The following is a 19,778-nucleotide window of genomic DNA, read 5'->3' as shown; positions in this document are numbered from 1 at the left end:
ATTGAAAGATCCGATGCTTAGCGAACATTCGACATTTTGCCTAACTAATTGGAAAAGTGGTCGGTATTTCGTAAACAGTTTTTAGGCTTATTAAATTGAGCCAAGATATCTCAGTGTTTATACATGCTGTTGTTGTTGTTAATTTACGTCGCACTAGAGCTGCACAATGGGCTATTGGCGATGGTCTGGGAAACATCCCTGAGGATGATCCGAAGACATGCCATCACAATTTTGATCCCCTGCAGAGGGGATGGCACCCCAGCTTCGGTAGCTCGACGACCTGCACGCGCAGTCGAGCACTTTACGGTAGAACAGTTTAACGAGGACCGATACCGCACAGCCTCGATCTCTACGCAGGCTGATCCGAGTGATCACTCACCCGCACACTGACCGCAGCCAGTGATGCTTGACTTCGGTGATCTGTTGGGAAACGTGACTTAACGATCAGTCCACTGCGGGACAAAGTTTAAGATATAAAAGTGTGTAATTTTTTTTAAATTAAAGGTACGGGTTAAGAAAGTAACGCATAAGAAAAGTAAATTTATAAATATAACACATGAAGAAATGTCACGCGCAAGAGCACGTGAAAAATGTAAACGTGTAAAAGCAAAGCTTAAGAAAAAGTAAAAAACGCGCATGAAAGTTAATAAACGCATGAGAGAAGTAAATGTGTTAAAGTAAAGCATAAAAGTAACGCATAAAAAGAGCGAAAAATTAACGAGTGAGGGAAGTAACGCTTATGAAAGAAACGAAATAATAACACGTAGCTCCGCCATACGTAAACGTAAAGAAAGAAATATTTTTAAAAAAATGAGAAAGTTTTCTGGTATCAAACGTATAGGACATCTATTGATGCGAATAAAAGGAGAAGCAATAAATTGCATTGTCATGAAACTCAAATATTATACATTGAATCAAAATAGATGTACAACGTTTGTAAGTTTACTGTAATCTAACTAATAACAATATCTTGTCCCGTTGTGGGGCTTTTAATTTGTCTGTAATTATTTCACTTGGTAAAGTAGTATAGTATGTTACAATATAACATCGGATTGAGTTAGAAAATTATAGGTTAGTATTAAGGGGAATTATATTTATAGATATATAAGCAACAATGTCTTAATTTTAACTTTTTTATTATTAACGTTATAAGAATTTTTTAGCATCATCCCAAATCTCATCAGTTTAAAATGCAATAAAATTAAATTTTAAAAAATATAAAAACTGACAAATGTGTAGATTTAAATTGCAGACACAAATAACTTTTTTTTTTCCGCTTATAAATTTTGAGAAAATTCCATAGAAGTTCTAAAAATAATCAAGCTCTCCTTATGTAAAGATGAGAACCCTTTACCTCCCTCCTTTTTCAAAAGATATTGTGCCGTCGAATATTATCAAAAGTTCAGGGACTACTTAGGGGGCTTAAATCCCCTCACATTTTATAAATACAGAAACACAGAACACAGCCCCTTTTAAGATTATGGTTTTTTTCTTAATTCTTGTGGAATTAAATTAACTATAGGAAAATTTATAAATTTTTTTGCCTGAATTCTAGAAGAAAGAAATGTATATTTCAAGCAAGCTTTAAAATTTCTGCGGTGAAATCTTATCCCTTACTCATCCCTTCCCTCCGCAGAGGAAATATGCGTCCCTATTGCTGACCGATGTGAAAATTCTTGGTTTCAAATGCCACAGCAAACAGAATAAATAAATAAAAAACAGGGAAACAGAATAGAAGAAAATACCATTGAATGAGCGATAAATAATTTACACGTAAACAATTTCTTTTATAATTTTAATTTAAAACAATGCGAATCATAAAATTGAAATTGCGCGCAAGAATTCTTGTTAATTAGAGATCCAGTTAATAGTAATATATATATACTCCTCCCCTCTTGAGGTACTAAGTTGGTTCAGCACAAAAAATATCAAGGAAATGAAAATCAAAAATTTAACCTAAAATCGAAGATAGCAAGAGTAGAGGCCTCTTAAAACGTCATGCGAATTTTTTCAAAAAATTATATTTGGCGCTGTAGGATTTATTTAAAATTGATTTCGTATAAAAGAATGACAATTACGAAAAATGTTAGCATATGCCTAGCAATAGTTTTATAGGTCATCTTTAAAAAATTTAATTTCGTTCAAAACACCTAAACCTTCTAAAAATTTCATGAGTGGACATTCAAGGAAATTTCTTAGAATAATGTAAGGAATAAGCGAAATATTTTTGGAGAATGCTCTTATAGGCTTAAAAATATAAGTAGCATACTTGCCAACTTTTAGGCACCTTTTTCCAAGTTGTATTAAAATAACTATTGATGTGCACGGCCCGACTTAGCCTAATTCAGTCTCAGGGCAAAAACTTCTTTGGGGGGTCCCCCTCTGCTGCACCACTTCAGTACTGAAGAACCGAATGCTATGGAGGTATTTAAAATTTTCCCCTCATTATAGATAACAACAAAATTGATTAAAACCTAAAATAGCTATAAAGTCCCCCCCCCCCTCCAATGGTCAGATAAAATATCGTTCTGCCCATTTTATTGATTTTCTGACAAGTCTATGTCCATCATGCCGAAAGCAGTTTTCTGATTGTTAAGTTTGTCTGTTGTTGTTAATTTACGTCGCACTAGAGCTGCACAATGGGCTATTGGCGACGGTCTGGGAACGCACTGTCTTGGCTGACCGCCCTCTTATAACCCTAAACTTTGGCGATCTGGTGAAATGGGTGATTGCCAAACGNCTACGCAGACTGATCCAAGTGGTCACCCACCCGCATACTGACAGTAGCCAGTGATGATTGACTTCGGTGATCTGCTGGGTTGTTAAGTTTTTCATCTAGCTGTGAAAAATTCATATCCCTGCTGACATTAGGGAAGAATTCAGCTAATTCAATATGAAGCCTGTATTTTTGTAAACATTACGCATTTTGCGATATGTAAAAATAAAGGCTTTTGATTGGTCAAATTTGGCCATTTTCGTAATTGCGAAAATTTAGCTGAATTCCGCCCTAGAAAGCCACGGATTTACGAAACATGCATTGTGTTCATATGATAGATTAATGAAAAAACTAACATAAAACTGATGGATTTTACACTGTACAGATATTTTGTTTAAAAAAAAAGTTCATTAAAGAAGGAAACGTAAAATAAACTTTCTATTCGATTTGGGGCCCCTCTATGATGTGGGAGCCCAGGGTAACTGCCCCATATGCTCTTACCTTAGTCAGGCTCTGTTGATGTGATATTGTAGGCAAATACTTAATTCACCATCACTCAAAACACAATAAGATCTATATGTATGCTTAAACTACTTTAATTTAGTGGTATTTCAAAGTATATTAAATCAAATTTGTTAAAATAGGAATTGTGTATGTATGAACAAATTTTGATGACAGGATATGCACAGGTATATAGAATTAATTTTGATCAAAATTATATCTGATTACTATCTCATGTACTGGTAATTCAGAATTTTTAATTTTTTGCACTGTGGGATTTTTTTATGAACTGGTTTTATATAAAATAATAGGCATAGTGTTTTCTTGTAATGCAATATAGAGAAAAATGAATTAAGACACAAAATATTCACAATTAATTCATTTCTTTTATTTACACAACAATTACATTAAAAACATTGTTATCTATAAAACAATAGCAATGCCAAATGGTATTCAATACAAAGAAGTCAAACTCTTATCAACAAAAGCACAACAATTCATAATTACTAATTAAAAGGAATTTCATCCACTAACAAGCTCTCCTATCCATAGTTGCCAAGCTATTTTCTCCCCATAGTTTTTGAAGTACCCATAAGTAAATAAGTTTTGAAGTACAAGTTTTTTTTTCACAGCAGGAAAAAAACCCTATTTTCTTTCAACTAATGAGGGGAAAAAATTTATTAAACAGTAAAACATTTTTTTTAAACAGTTTATAATTGAACATTATCAAATGAGTGAAAATCTAAAAGCAAGAATTGGAAAAAAATTAATTCAATGAATTTTTTAAGAAATTAAAACTTTTCAATTTTCTTCAAATTTAGAATTAAACTTGTAAACACAAATAATTTTATTTATGAGCATTTATTAACAAAATCTAATTTTATTTTTTTAAAACAGAAAATGCAGTTCACTAAAAATCAATTCAAATAATTTATCTAGATAGAAAAATATATATACATATTAATTTAAACGAGAATATAAATTCCATTTAATTTGCAATGCAAAAGTTTTGAAATTCTGCATCAAACTAAAATAAATAACATGAAAATAGTAACTTTTCAAAAAAGGTAAGGAAAAAACTTTAAAATAACTTTTACAATATTAAATTTCATTTCATTAACTTTAAACTAGTTTTATAAAACTTGTGCAAGATGACTACTTGAGGTGCATTGTTTTCGTGATCAACTTATGGAGTAGAGGGAGACATTGTTTTTTCCTACTAGTATTTCTCATTTAATATTATCCATATACTGCTCAGATGTTACCAATCAAAATAAAGATAAATGTAGTCTAATTTTTCAAACACGATTACAAAATTTTATTTATCAAATGCCAATGAATATTAGGAACAGATATTAGATTAACAGAATGAAATACAATTATATTTTAACTAATTAGTTAAAAAATAAATATGCAAATTTTGTTAATGAATGCCAGGTATTGATTATAAATGATTCCTTAAAATATCAGTACACAACACATATAGCGACCAGAAAAAAGTCCCTCCATAGGGAAGGGAACTACAGGAACAAAGAACTACAATATCTCAGAAACTGCTGTACTGTGCATAGATTGTTCACCTTTAGGTATTACAAATAATAGCAACCAAATATGCTTTGTGCATGCTGTAATTGAATCAAACACATTTATTCACCAAATTTTTTGTCGTTTCATTTTACTTTTGGGGAATTTTTTCTGGTCAACCCAGAGCCGGATTATACCTTTCGTAGGCCCTAGGCATAGCCGTTTTTGGGCCCTCCCCTCCTCCCCTCTTTTCAAAATATATGCTAAAATTTTCTTCCATATTTTTTTTAACATTTTTATTAATATGGATTTTAATTTACAAATTTGTTTATCGAACTTTATCTGCAATACCGACCGACATAGATGAATTTTTACTATTTTCAAATTTGTATGAACATAAATCTGCACAAGAAATGTTGAGGGCTCAAATTAAAGATAAACTTGTGAATACTTTTCCTAACGTTCACATTGCATTAAGAATATATTTGTCAATTCTTAGGTGTTAATTAATTGTAAGCTATTATTTCNCGGCTTTTTGTAGCGATTCAGAAAACCGGAAAAATCAGTTATCCGGAATAGCGATGGTCCCAATCGTTCCGGATAATCGGTTCCCTACTGTATTACAAATAATAGCAACCAAATCTGCTTTGTGCATGCTGTAATTGAATCAAACACATTTATTCACCAAATTTTTTGTTGTTTCATTTTACTTTTGGGGAATTTTTTCTGGTCAACCTATATATCCAATTGCAAAATATAATATTATATTCATTTCACCCTGAATCAAAACATAACAGTTTTTTCGTATGAAGGGTTCAGAATAGCACTAATAGCATTTCAAGACAAATTTCACATATTTCAACAGTCAATATACAAGATAAACAGGTGCTCAGATTACTTTTTATAAATAAATTGTACATAAATTATTGTTTCTACTAATTCATTTTTTTAATCTTTATAAATGGCAGTGAACAATAAGTTTTGTTTGAAAATTAAGCCAACCTAATTATTTGTAAGCTTTTCTAAATGTAAAAAAAAAAAGATAAGCGATTTTGATTATTTGTAAATTAACAACAAAAGTTTCAAAATAAATAATAATAATAAAAAACATTGCAAGAATACCTCTTTTTTTAAGACCTTCCAAATAAAACTAAGTTTTCAGACAGGACAGTTGTTAGTAATTTTTCAATTGATTTCACAGGTTTAATATCAATATGCACAAAGGATTATTGAAAATATTACATACCTCTTTTAAAAATAAAGTTGCCTAAACCATTTATTTCTAAAGATGTAGACATGTAATATATGCATTTACAGATAAGAAGATCTGCACATAAGATAGAAAAAACTTGCTTATTTAATGAGTCAAAAACAAACCGATACTTATGATGAGTAAGTTACTGAATACAATTATGTAACATTATGTAGTGCATGTGAAAAAACGGAAATTTAAGAGGCTACAGTATTAAAGATACACTAGAAGAGAAAGAAACAAAAATTAAAGTTTAAGTAAAACATTCATTCAAATGAAAAAGCACAAACATAGATATTATTTGAAATAGCTGTTTTTCACCCCTAAAGTAAATGCATCTACTATACAACTTTGTAAATACCAATATAATTTGACTTGAATTTTTGATATTATGAAATTTTGAATGCCTTTCTTTGACAGGGTTGCCACTCAAATCTGGAAAAAAATCCAGTGCTTTTTCCCTATGCATATTCTACACAATATATTAAGAGGAAAAACATAATCACATATGATCTGTATTGGGCTAACTGTACAAGTTATAATAGCTGTAAAAAACTTAAGAGAAAAAAGGAACAGCTGAGCATATGAATGAACTAGTTTAATAAAACTGAAATATTATCCTTAAATATCCCATAGATAGCACTTCGAGTAGTTAAAATTTTTTAAAAGACGAGAATAAGAAACAAAATCCCTGTATTTTTCTAGTTTCTAAACAAAAACTCAAATTTCCCTACATTATCCCTGTTATTTTAGATGATTTTTAAATTCCCTGTATTTTCCAGGTTTTCCCTAATTAATCTAACAACTCTGTTTAAGTTTAAGATATCAAGATTTGGCTTTTCTTTGACTTTATTAAAATAAAATTTTCAGTACAGGTGAAATATACATTTATAAAATGCATGAATTCTTCACAAAAGCATTTTTTAATTTCAATATCCTTCAACAAATTTCTTTTTCTTCATCTATGAAATGTATTCAGTAGCCTACATTGCAACCTCACTTATTTATTTGAAACAAATTTATGAATTTTTAATTACAATAACAAACTACCAGAGGACATTAACTAGTTTAGGAAGAAAACAACGATTTCCAGGCACAAACAACATACACGCAGGAACAGCAGTATTCTACCTTCTTCTTTCTTGCTTTTGTGTTCGTTTTCTTTCCTTCTCTCTTCTTTCATCTTGCTTTTGTTTCTGCTTTTCTCTGCCCACTTTATCCGTAGCTTTCTTTTTATCCGCTTCTGACTTCAAAGTTTCTCGCCTCTCTTTCTCCGCTTGAACGACGGCTTCAACATTCTGATTTTGAGCAGAAGCTACCATATCAAGTTAAGGTTTAGTAAAAGATAATTAAATCAGATCTGTCGAGTAAGAATCTAAAAACCATTGAAACTATAGCTGGAAACTAGCATTAAAGTTCTAAACAACTAAAAAGAAAAATGCAACCCCATTATTCATTATTCTGATTTTGAGCAGAAGCTAGAATTTTAAAGTTTAGTAAAATATATTAAAATTAGATCTGTTGAATATGCTCTACAGATCTGATAAAACTTTAATAACTGATACTTAAAACTAGTATAAATATTACAGTAATGCAATTGAAATGTTGAAATTGAAATGCAATTGAGCTGTTCAAATACAAATATTATTTTAAATTTGAATATTACATTGATTGATTAGACAAACAATATTAATGGTTTTAAGAGCATTATATTCTCTTTTGATTTTACAGAGTAAGATATTTGTTTTGATTTTTTAATTATGATTTTTTTTGTACAATTTCTACACGTGGATACTTTGTAAGTGAGATTTAGAAGAGAAACAGCTTACATTTTTAATTCTAACACTATTTAGTGGAAAAACAGAATTAGATCAGATTTTGGGAGTGTCTGGAATCCTGTGCGATTCATTGTTTATAATTTTTGAATGAACTTAGGGGTTGGGTATTTTGAAAACAGAGCTATATCTTCAGTGCATGCCTTTAAAATTTTCACAATACTTGGCTGTTCCCTCAATAATATGAATTGATCCAGCATAATTATACTTGAAGTTTTTTTATATCATTAATTCTTGAAATGTCACAATATAAAAACAGCAGTAAGATAGTGAGGCTGAACAACTAAGTTAATAAAGTCAGTTAATATTATTAATTTTTGTTGACATTATGTTATTTAGGCTTATTAAAAAAAAAACTCACTTTAAAAGCTTAAGTAAGTATCAACAGATGAAGTATGTGGATTAAGGTTTAAATAAACTTTTTTTAAATATTAAGTTGGTAACATTGACCCCTTACATCATAAAACAATCCACATTGATTTTACTCGTGCTAGCTTAATATAATAAACTAAAAATAGATAGCCAATAAAAATATGCTATTAACTCCCAATATTTTTGATTAAATAGTAAATTGAGTATATAAATTACAGCTAGTAAGTTAAAAAAAAATGGAATCAGGTGCAGTTGAATTGCTCCAATCACCTCTCTGCAAATCCACAAAGAAAATGTTTTTGCAATTACCAGAGAATTTGTGGTTGGAGAGAATATTTAGTTTGACAGTAAAGTTATTCAGAGTGACCGAATTTTTATTTTGCATACTGTACATTGTAAAAAAATTCAAAATAAAGAATGTTTTCCAGAAACCATGAAAAATTAATTACCTTAACAACACTTTTACAAAAATCAAAAATAATTGAAGAAGGAAAACTTATCAAGACACAAACTATTAGAGACAAAATAGCAATGATTATAAAAGGATACGGTGAAAAGACGATGAGGCTCCTCCTTCATCCGAGTCACAGTCCCTATAATATTCATCGAAGTATTAGATATCAATATGAAAAAATGGATTTGGGAGCATGCTGGCCAATTGTTTTGCATTATTTTGGAATTCAGTCAACTAAAATATTAATTAAAGCCTTCCCAGATTGTTTTTGACATAAATATATGCAAATGAAAAAAGATGTAATACAACTATTTAAAATTTTTTTAATGGCCATTACAATTAAAGTTTTTATGGCCATGAAAAAGTATTTTATAAATTTTGGGCCTAAAATAACTAAACGATAAATTTAAATACATATATCTATTACTATATTAAAGGAGTAGAATATCTCTATAAAGCAACCTTTGAACCATTGGAGGACAATATCAAGTGAGTAACTCTTGTCTTATTAAATGTTTCAAAATGCTTTTCCTAGAGATTTCAGCGACAACAGTTTCATACTTTAACTAAATATGCAAAGAATAGAAAGAAAAGTTTATCCATGGTTGCCTCTCAAATCTGGAGAAAAAAAAATTCACTGTACATTTTTAACAATATATTAAAAGTAAACACACAATCACTATGCTCTTGTTTGAGCTTTCATTATGAAAACTATACTAGTTTTAATTGCTGGAACAGCAACATATTTAAAACAAATATTGTTAGAGTAAGTGAGGTATATTATAGCTCAGGGCTCGAAAAACCGACCGTCCTCAGTGGTCAAAAATTCCCCGCGGACAACAAATTTCTCGAATCCAACGTCTGCGCGGACGGCCATTTTCCCGTTAATGTTCGTGATATATTTTCAATTTTTGTTATCCTACAAGAGTCTAGCTCCTCACTTCTTAAATGACTCTCTAATCTCGAAATACAGCAACATACTGCACATGGTGGAATTNTTGGCGTATACCACGCACCCGTAAATTCCAATGTTATTTTTTGTATTAAAAGTGCGCGTTATACGCCGGAATATACGGTAAGTGAGGTATAGTATAGCTCAGGGCTCGAAAAACCGACTGTCCTCGGCGGCCAAATATTCCCCGCGGACAAAAAATTTCTCGAATCCAATGCCTGCGCAGACGGCCATTTTCCCGTTAATGTTCGTGATATATTTTAAATTTTTTTTTTATCTTACAAGAGTCTAGCTCCTCACTTCTAAAATGACCCTCTAATCTCGAAATGCAGCAACATACTGCACATGGTGGAATTGATGTTTTCTCTGTCTGGGAGTACTGCAGCGGTTGAAAGGGGCTTTTCAGCAATGAACTTACAAAAAAAAAAAAACACATTACGTACTGTTCTTAAACAAGAAGCATCAACTGTAATTATGAACATCTACCTAAATGAAAAACCTCTTTTAGATTTCTGTGCAGAAACCTCTGTAAATCATTGGCTTGATTGTGGAACTGGCAAACGTCGCACTTGATTCATTTAAAAAATGCAGTACCATCGGATTAATTGACATGATAATTGACAGATAACTTGACCTTTGTTATTTAAACTATTACATTAAAGAAATAAATTATTTCATTAAAGAAATACTAGGTTTTACTATTAGTAACCTAGTATTTCTTTTACAGTACAGAACCCGTTATCCGGAAATCAGAAAACCGGAAAACTGGAACAAAATTCGATACATGTTCTCGCCATTTAAAAAAAAAAATTTTTTTTTCCTCATAAGATTTTACGATTTTTCTTTCTTTTTTTAAAGATGTTTACCTTACCATCATTTTGGGAATAATCATTAGTGTATTACATCATCGTTTTTTCTTATTAAGATTATTTCCAATTTTTTTTTCCTTTTAGTTGGGTTTAACAATAAAAAAAAACGGCTTTTTGTAGCAATTCAGAAAACCGGAAAAATCAGCAATCCGGAATAGCGATTGTCCCGGATAATCGGTTCCCTACTGTATTACCGTATAATGTTATCCTAGTATTTGTAACCCTAGTAACTATTAATTAATGGCGCAATTTATATAATTGTTAGTAATAAATAAGAGAAAATTATATTTTTCTTTATTCAGAAGCGACGGGTTAGTTTCAAAGGAGGACAGGTACATAGTTGGACAAGCCGACCTCGGGGACGGGTAAAATTTCTGAGTTTTTTCGAGCACTGGTATAGCTGAACTATCATCTTTAAATATGTAAAAGATCGCGCTTTGAGAGGCCAGCATTTTTTTAAAGACGAAATTAAGAAATGAAATTCCCTGCATTTTCTCAGTTTGTAAAGAAAAATTTATAATTCCCAGCATTTTTTTGACTATTTTCGATGATTTTTTTAATTTCCTGTATTTTCCAGGTATTCCATGTTCTCCCTGTAGAGTGGTGACCCTGGTATCTAAGTCTCTACTCCTTCCAATGAAAAAATTCTTGCATTTTGGATAAATGAGAAAAACTCTCCAACCCAAATAAACAAGCGGATGTTGCCTCTGGCCATAGACCTGAAAATATTATCACCTTCTGCCAAAGTGGTAGGCATGTACAATTGCGACTTGTACAATTACGGCATAAAATTATGAGTTAACAGACTTTTGATTGTACAAACCAGGGATCTATTTTTTTAACATTACTTTAAAACTTATTCTACATTAAAATTATATTAATTGCCTAAGTGAATCAAGATTAGTACACAAAACTAATACAGTTGAACCTGTTTATCTCGAAAACCTCTTTATCTCGAAATTTCTAAAATTCCCTACATTTACTGTCTAAAATCACTGTACTTTTTATGTTTATGTCGAATTTTTTTCTTCAAAACCTCTGTCTCTCGAATTTTTAATAATAGAGTACAAATGTCAAAACTTTCCTCAGCAGTAGAACTCATAGACTTTCATGAATCCACAGGAAGTAGAGATGAACAGGTTGGGGGTGTTTCTTGGAATTACAATCACTATCCCTGAACTTCCTTAACTAGAAAGGAATACAATGATTCTGGCAGTAAGTGAGGGGTTAATGAGTAGTAGCTTTTCAACATAGATAAGAAAGCCATAGAAAACAGTTGGTATGCAAACTTGTAGATGAAACAAGTTAGAAACTATCAGAATTGCTGTTTTGCCTGGAGAAATGTGTCTCTAAAAACTATCCAAAAGGGTTTTAAGAAGCTGGTTTTGAGAATAGCTGTGAAGAAGATGAATAAGAGGATGAAGGCATCAGTAAAGAAGAAAATGTTAAAGCTGAAAATGCAGTTCCAGATTTACCAAAATGGAATGCAATAAAATCTGGATTTAATGTTGACATTAATTTTGATGATTTTTACAAGTGGACAACTGCCTGGCAACATGAGGAACATTGGCAGATGCGGAAATCATAGATAATGTCAAAGGAATATCAGATGAAGAGGAAGAAGCTGAAGATCATATTGATGAATCAAAAGTGAATGCAAAAGTAGAAAAAGCTGTAGAATTTTTATAAACTACTCTTAAATCCCAGGAAAATGTCGACTATGAGGAATTTGCGATCTTTCTAACCTCAAAAGAATAATCGAAACAAATAACGTTATACGTCAGAAATCTTCGAAAATTTATTTTCAGTGTTTAATGTATGTTAAAAAACTGTTATGTAAATAGATGTATGTGGTACAATTAATTTAAAGAAATTCCTATATTTTTCTACTAAAAACAATTTAAGCACTTTTAATAGAATTTCTTAAAATTAATTTTTTAAAGTACCTGTATAACTCAAAGCCTCTTTATCTCGAATTTTTCGCCTTTCCCGTGAAATTCGAGATAAACAGGTTTGACTGTATTACAGTAGAACCTCCCGGGAACGACCACTCTCTGTTCCACATTAAAATGGTAGTTAATGGAGTTTGGTGTTTCTTAGAGGTTACCTCCATTGACTTCAAACTTCTTATCGAAGATACACAATTTTTTGACAACTTTATCACTTCAGTCAGTGTCATTTACTTGGTGCGGAAAAACCCTACTGTAGACGCCTTGAAAAGATATATCAATGAATAAAATTTACCCCCTATAAAAATGATCGCAACTGATATAATTAAGTGTAAAAACAAATTTACCAATTATGAATGATAAAGCTATTTTGAATAATTAAACAATTATGTTTTTTGTTAAAGCTTACACTTAATTTTATATCCTAAAAATTAGTTAGCTTTAAAAGATTGGAAGAGGTTTGTTTGTTTGAGATGCTTTTTTTTCTTCTAATTTACCTTTCAAATCTAGAAATAAATCATCAATAGCATCTTTAGTGCACTCTTAAAATTTCATTGCATTAGAACCAATGCAATTAGGACACTTAATATTATATTCATTTCAGTATTTTAAAATTATGTTACACAAGATAAATTCATTGCTATATATAACGTAAAAGAAACTTAAATATAATCCCAATAGGGTCTACTCCCAAAGGGGTTTAAGTTAGTTTTCAAAAACATTTCATGAATTCAGAGATAAATTTAGAGACCTAAATGCATAAAAATATTTTTCAAAAAAGTTTTTTAGAGATTAACTTACTAAGGGTTTAGAATAGCATTTGATAATATTAGACAAAGTTGATTTATTTTACTGTTCAATATACAAGTTAGACAGGTGGCTAGGGTACAAAGTTTTTGCTCCTTTTTATTATAAAGAATAAATTTAGTTCTAGATAATGTAGTTCTACTTAAGACAGGTGATCAACTTAACAGGTTACACTCTATAGAATCTATAACAAAAAAGCGTGAAAGAGGTCTCAAGAGAACTTACTCTTCATCTGATGATACAAATCTGCAGCGAGTCAAAATAGCTTCTCTCAATTGTTCCTCCTCACTAGAGCGGTTGACAGGTTTGAGGACAGGTTGAACTTGTTTTCCCATAATCAATGCAACTTTATGGCCAAGATCAAATTGCTCTGGGAAAAAAAAAATCAAAAACATGTGAGAGAATAAACAGGCATATAATCATTTAAAAAATAAAGTAAAAGCAGAACTATCTGGAATTTGCATAACCAGAAAGCTCATTTCAGGATGTTCATAAAAAAAACTTCTCGCAAAAAAAAAAAAAAAAACTTTAAAAAAGTTTATATTCTTTTCAAAGGTTGCAAGTAGAACACTGTTGCACTGTTTTTTAACAGGGCTAAATTTTTAGACTTTTTCAAGGTTTTAAGTTTTGAAAAGTTCCAACTTAAAAAAATTACTAAAAGCCTCAAACTTTAAAATTCGGTTACTGATTACGTTGCAATAAATAAGATGAGATAAAAATTATTTAAAAAATACAAATTAGTTACTAATAAAAAAGGAAATTCCGAATTTATAACTCTCTAGTTAACATGGGTAAGTAGAAATGGATGCTCAAATGGACAGTTACATTCCTTGCTTATTGTCATTCATTGTTTCATTCAAGCTTTTATTGGCATTAAATTCAAAAAAAGAGGTTATGTTCAACCATGTATTTTGTAGATTAACATGCTGTCCAGCAGGTTGGTAACAATTTTGAAATTTTTCAAGCCCTGTTATACCTTATTCCAAGCATAAAAACACGTAATTTCAAAATAATAATAACAATAAAAAAAAAATTGGAAATTTAAGATTTTTCTGTTATACTCCCTTATAAGAATGAATAACGTAAAACATAACTTATGAAATTTTCACTGTTTTTTTAAAAAAAATTATCATTAATTTCATTTGTGAAGTTTTTACTGAAATGTACTGGTAATATTTAATATAATATATTATATTAAATTACACCTACTGTAATATAATACCTGTACTGGTATTATATTAAATATTACCAGTACAATTCATTAAGAAATTAATTTACAAAAGAATTCATTTTTTGATAAATTCTACATTTTATTCACTTTTGTATGACAATAACGTTTTTGCTACATATTTCCACATAGTTTTCAATGCAAATAATTTAATAAGACTGTATAGCCTACCGCGAAATTTGAATAATGCATTTGAGTAAACACTTTTTATTTTGACACATACAATTAGTATCCACTATAAATCTATGTGGTTTGTCAAGCGCTATTTTGACAGCTATTGCTACCTAGATTTCCACATGGTTTTTAAAACCTTAATATTTAAATATGGTATTGAAACGCACCACAAATTCCGAATCATGCATTTGAGTAACTATCACCAGACCCACTCAACAATCAATGATTCCACAAAGAATCTGCGTTGTTAAACAATTTTTTGGTAGATATTAAGAGAAATTTTCAAATGCTTTTTAAAATCTCAATAATTTGATAGGATATTATTTTGCTTGGCATACTTCCATTTGTGTATTTGAAGAATCACAATTGATTATTAAAGATTTAGTCGTAAACCCACATAGATTTATTAATTGCATTTTCGTCACTTATTGCCATAGATTTTTCAGGTATTTAAATAATTTTTTTTTGCTTTGTTTCCTCCCGGTTTTTAAGGCTACATTGCTTCCCGTGAATCATGCATATGAAGGATCATTTTATTATGCAGTCAATTATTAATGATTCCCCTGTAAACACACGTGGTTTCAATGATTGCATTTCCATTAATTATCATCGCTACGGATTTATACATGGTTTTCAATATCTTGATTTTTTAACGCTATATTGTTTTAAACACGAAACCTTGAATCACCCATTCAAGGTTTCGTGTTTAAACGAAACCTTGAATGGGTGATTAAAGGTTTCGTTTAAACACGAAAGAATCAATGGCATTTTCAACTGTTATTGCTTCGGACTTTCAGGTAGTTTCATTTCAAAACAGAAGTAAATGTAATGCTGTAACAAAATGCCGCAGTAATCACAAAATGCCGAATTTTATTCCAGATATCCAAAATTTTTGTTAACACAAATAGCGAAAGTGGGAAAAAAATAATTTAAAAATAGGAAATTGACGAGGTGATTTGTGGCACAGAGTGAAAAACCCTGAAAATTTTAAGTGCAAAAAATCGAAATCAATTTATATACCATACATGTTTCATACTCAACATAACTTTTTGAACTAACAACTGTAATTAAATTACCTACTAATGCAGAATATCATACTTTTAGAATAAGTATTTCTAGAAAAAACTTATTTCTTACAAGTATAGCGATATTAGGTTTTAAATTGCAGGAATAAGAATCATGATATTAAATTTTAAAATTGTGTGAATATGAATCGCAATATTGGATTTCAAAATTTTGTTAATGTTAATTGTGACAGTAAATTTTCAAATCGCGTAAATATGAATCACTGTGCATAATTATTAAATCACGTGAATACAATCGGAATATTGAATTTTAAAAACGTGTAAATTTAAATCATGAGATTGGACTTTTCAATCACACAAATATGAATTGCAATGCATAACTTTTAAATCAGGTAAATATGAAAATCGATGTTCTATATTAAAATAGCATGAATAAGAATCCAAATATTAGCAATTCCAGCGTGGTTCCAAATGTTTAAAAAGGCAAAAATCCACTAAAACCAAATTGGCGAAAGAATCACGCAAGACTTAATTAGCAAAAGATTGTACGTAAACGTCTCATTAACAGATTTAGAAAAAGCTTCAAAGTTTTGTTGGATTGTAAGTTTTTGATTCGCAGAAGTCTGCAGCCAGTGGTCTTGATTTATGCGGAATTCTGCTATGTTTGTGCACAAATTGCATGCCCCCTCCTAGTTTTTAAACCCAGAAAAATGATGAAAAAAAAATGGAATTCCGGGTTACCCCAGGAATACAATCACCCATGAATTGAGTCAAATTTCTAAAAAGAAAAAAGAAGAAATTAGCGGCAAAAAGGAGGATTTTCATCCCTGTAACTATCATAGGCGCAGCATAAGAGGGACACAAAACTATTAATTTATTTTTAAGTTTGATATATACATTTATATATAAATATACTCATAATGAAATAAATATGCACTTATTTATAAAACTTAAAATAAACGAACAGTTTTATAAAAATAAAAAGTAAGCCTGATGCTACACTTTTAAACAGTAGAACTTATAATCACAATTAAAATTAATTAAGCTTTACTAGCGTCAACAATAGCTTTTATGTGCGGATCAAAAATTTATTAATATTTATTTCAAATTTCACAGTTCTCCCACTTAGAAAAACGAATAACAAAAGAACAGCTTTTATTTACCTGTTTCATCACTCTTTGAATTAGAGATTTCATGATATTCATTCCATTTATTAATTATCTCAGAACACAATTCTTCTACACCTACTCCATTCTAAAAATATCAAGCGTTATTACTTTCACCATATTACAAAAAAAATGTATATAATAATAATAATAACAATGCATATTGAAAGTGTGATGAGGAAAGTATTGAAAAAATATTTTAAAAAAATTATATTTACTAAGATCCTAGTACTATTTGACTGCTTTTTAATTTCAATTAGAAAAACAATGGTGTTTATGATGACACAATTTCTTAGAATTTTGTGACTTTTTGTACTACATATATTTTTTTATTGTTAATATTTACTAATAACTTGTTATATAACTGTAAATAATATAAAAATATTAAAAATTAATTTTAAACAAATTTCTTTGCACATTGGCAATTATTTCACGATCCAGTCATTTTGACTGAGGTATATACTAAGTTTCAGTCTTCTTAGTGTTAAGTAATTTTAATGCAAAAAGTGGTCACCTATAAATTTACATCTAATGGCCACTAAAGGTAAATTTTTATTTTCCATTGCCCTTTAACTTACAATATGACAAGTTTTATCAATCAAGTCACATCACTCACAATTGAGGTTAAGAATGAATATTAATTTATAGTTATTAAAACCTATTTGATAGTTGCACAATGCTATATGTCACATGACTTTTATTATATTAACTATTTTATTTTAGCAACATTTTCTTTTTAAATGCCCTTTTGTATCAGTAATTACACTTAAAACTATCTATTAAAAAATTAATCTTACATTTGCAAATAATATTCAAGTTAATTTTTAAATTACTTCAAAATAATATTTAATTTTTTATTCATTAAACACAACATTAAACACAAAATATAAATCACTTAATAATGTCCAATTTTACTTAATAATTCAATTTAAAATGAAACAAAGTAATTAATTTAATAAAAATTTTATGATTTGCTTTTCAACTTCTGAATTATTTAAAAATTGAGGGGATATTTCCATATCATGATCGGTCTCACCAACTACAATCGGCAAGGTGCAAAATATATTTCAATATATATATTGTTTGCTTGGGGGTGGCTATGAGTAATACCTTTTGACTTGGTCCCTTTCTGTGATGTGTTCTTTTTAAGTTTGCAGTGGGCCACCGCCTGGAAGTTGCAAAGACTCAGCGATTATTCAGCCACAGATCATGACACGGAAATCTCCCCAAAATTGAATCAGATCCAAATGTTAAATTAATTAAAATAAAAATAAATAGAAGTTATTTTCTTGAAAGGAAAAACAGTTCAGTGAAATTATTCAGTGAACACTTCAGCAGACCTGGACAAAATAAACAAAAATCATTATCTTTTACTAATAAACAGGTCTTTAATGGTAAAATAATAAATTTAGGAGTCTAAGAAATTTTTCTAAAGTAAGATACCTAATATATATAAGAGAAGATATCTAATAGATAGGCTAATTGTAAAGCAATAACAAATCATTCAGAAATGTTGGGGAAAAAAAGATGTTTAATTTATTCATGATTGATAGGTTAAGTTTTTCTTTTAGTCTACCACTTCAGATTTTTAAAAAATGTTACAAAAATGTTCAACTTATATTGTAAATGCTTTCAAGTCTATGTTATTACAAAGACTTATTGACACAAAAAACATAAACACTTTTTCTGCCAAATAAAATGAAACATCAATGATGAACCTTGCATTGTTTTACACAAAGCTATTCAATTCTCCATTTTTTAATTCGTGATTGAAAATTAAAATTTTAGTCATTTATAACAGTGGGATATTTCCATATCATGATCTGTCACGCCAACTATAATGGCCAAGGTGCCAAATAGATTTTAAACTTGCAACTTTTTTTAAAAATATCAACAACAAAAAAAAACATGTACATGTTTGCCTGGGGGTGGCTATGAGTTATAGCTTTCTGAATCGGTCTCTTTCTGTGACGTCTATTTTTAGTTTCTCGCGGGCCGCTGCCCAGAAGTTGCCAAGACTTGGCGATAGGGAACCACACACAAAAACAATTAATTGCTTTAAAAATAATAAATGTTAGAACAATACATTACATACTTATAAGTTATGATCAGTATTATCAATATTATAAATATTGCAATCTAAGAAATAATTTTGAGCTAAATAAGTAAAAAACTTCAAAATACTTATAAAAGGAACAGATAAACAATTTAAAACAAATATATATGATTCTGTCTGTCATTTGTAAACCGACATTTCTTTTACGTTTATAATTACCAGCTGAACTTACAATAATATGTGTGTATAACATAAAATGCAATTTTACCAGTAAATCAAGTAATATGTCTCTCAAGGAATCTATTTTATCAGCATCGGCTTCATCAGTTGTGATAATACTACTAATATAGGATCCCATTACTTCATCTTCGATGTCATAGCTCCCAAGTTTCTCAGTCAACCAACTATTAAATGAATCTAAAACAGACATGCTGTTCTCTTTTTTTTTAAATATCAGCAATCAATATATGCGTAAAATGCTAATTTTCGAATTATTAATATGTTAATCATTAATTAGTCATTCTATTTCATTATATAATTACAAGTACACTACCATGCAATCTTCTCGATTTCATTTGAAATCGGTCAACATCAACAAAAATAAATCGAAACAATCCCGAGTAATGCCAACTCAATTTAGAATTATTTATTAAATATTACAGATGTTCTATACAAAATATCGAATTTTAATAGGCGCAATCAAAACAAAAAAATATTTTAAAAATTTTAAAAATATTAAACTTGTATTTTAAACTGAAAATATGAATATTTAATTTTGGGTGCTGACTTCTTCGTTTATAAATAACAATTTATGCGGGTTTCTCTGCGGCTCATAACACTCGAAAAAATAAGCATTTCCTTTGCAAACTAGCGCAAGGCCAGGGATTTGACTTCGGCC

At 29.8% G+C, this 19,778-nt stretch overlaps 1 protein-coding gene across 1 annotated transcript; it reads right to left on the bottom strand.

Annotated features, from left to right (window-relative positions):
• Nucleotides 1-5,930: 5,930 nt before the first annotated feature.
• Nucleotides 5,931-19,708, bottom strand: LOC107440590 (coiled-coil domain-containing protein 43). The gene is made up of 5 exons (XM_016053568.4): nt 19,149-19,708; nt 16,822-16,912; nt 13,457-13,601; nt 8,750-8,793; nt 5,931-7,308 (listed from the first exon to the last, which is right to left on the bottom strand). Exons 1-5 carry the CDS (start codon nt 19,308-19,310, stop codon nt 7,121-7,123), a joined length of 630 nt encoding a protein of 209 aa, XP_015909054.2. The 5' UTR covers nt 19,311-19,708; the 3' UTR covers nt 5,931-7,120.
• Nucleotides 19,709-19,778: the final 70 nt, after the last annotated feature.

Source organism: Parasteatoda tepidariorum, chromosome 9, assembly GCF_043381705.1.
Source record: "Parasteatoda tepidariorum isolate YZ-2023 chromosome 9, CAS_Ptep_4.0, whole genome shotgun sequence".
NCBI lineage: Eukaryota > Metazoa > Arthropoda > Arachnida > Araneae > Theridiidae > Parasteatoda > Parasteatoda tepidariorum.
The sequence above is the reverse complement of the archived record's forward strand: the minus strand, read 5'-3'. Positions and strand labels throughout refer to the sequence as shown.

Bases quoted from the DNA above. Each gene is read 5' to 3' on its own strand.
- LOC107440590 (XM_016053568.4), bottom strand. From the start codon at position 19,310: ATGTCTGTTTTAGATTCATTTAATAGTTGGTTGACTGAGAAACTTGGG. The intron at 16,913-19,148 runs GTAAAATTGCAT...TGATATTTTTAG, and splicing joins ACATATTACTTGATTTACTG to AATGGAGTAGGTGTAGAAGA. The intron at 13,602-16,821 runs GTAAATAAAAGC...TTTTTTTCCCAG, and splicing joins TTCAAAGAGTGATGAAACAG to AGCAATTTGATCTTGGCCAT.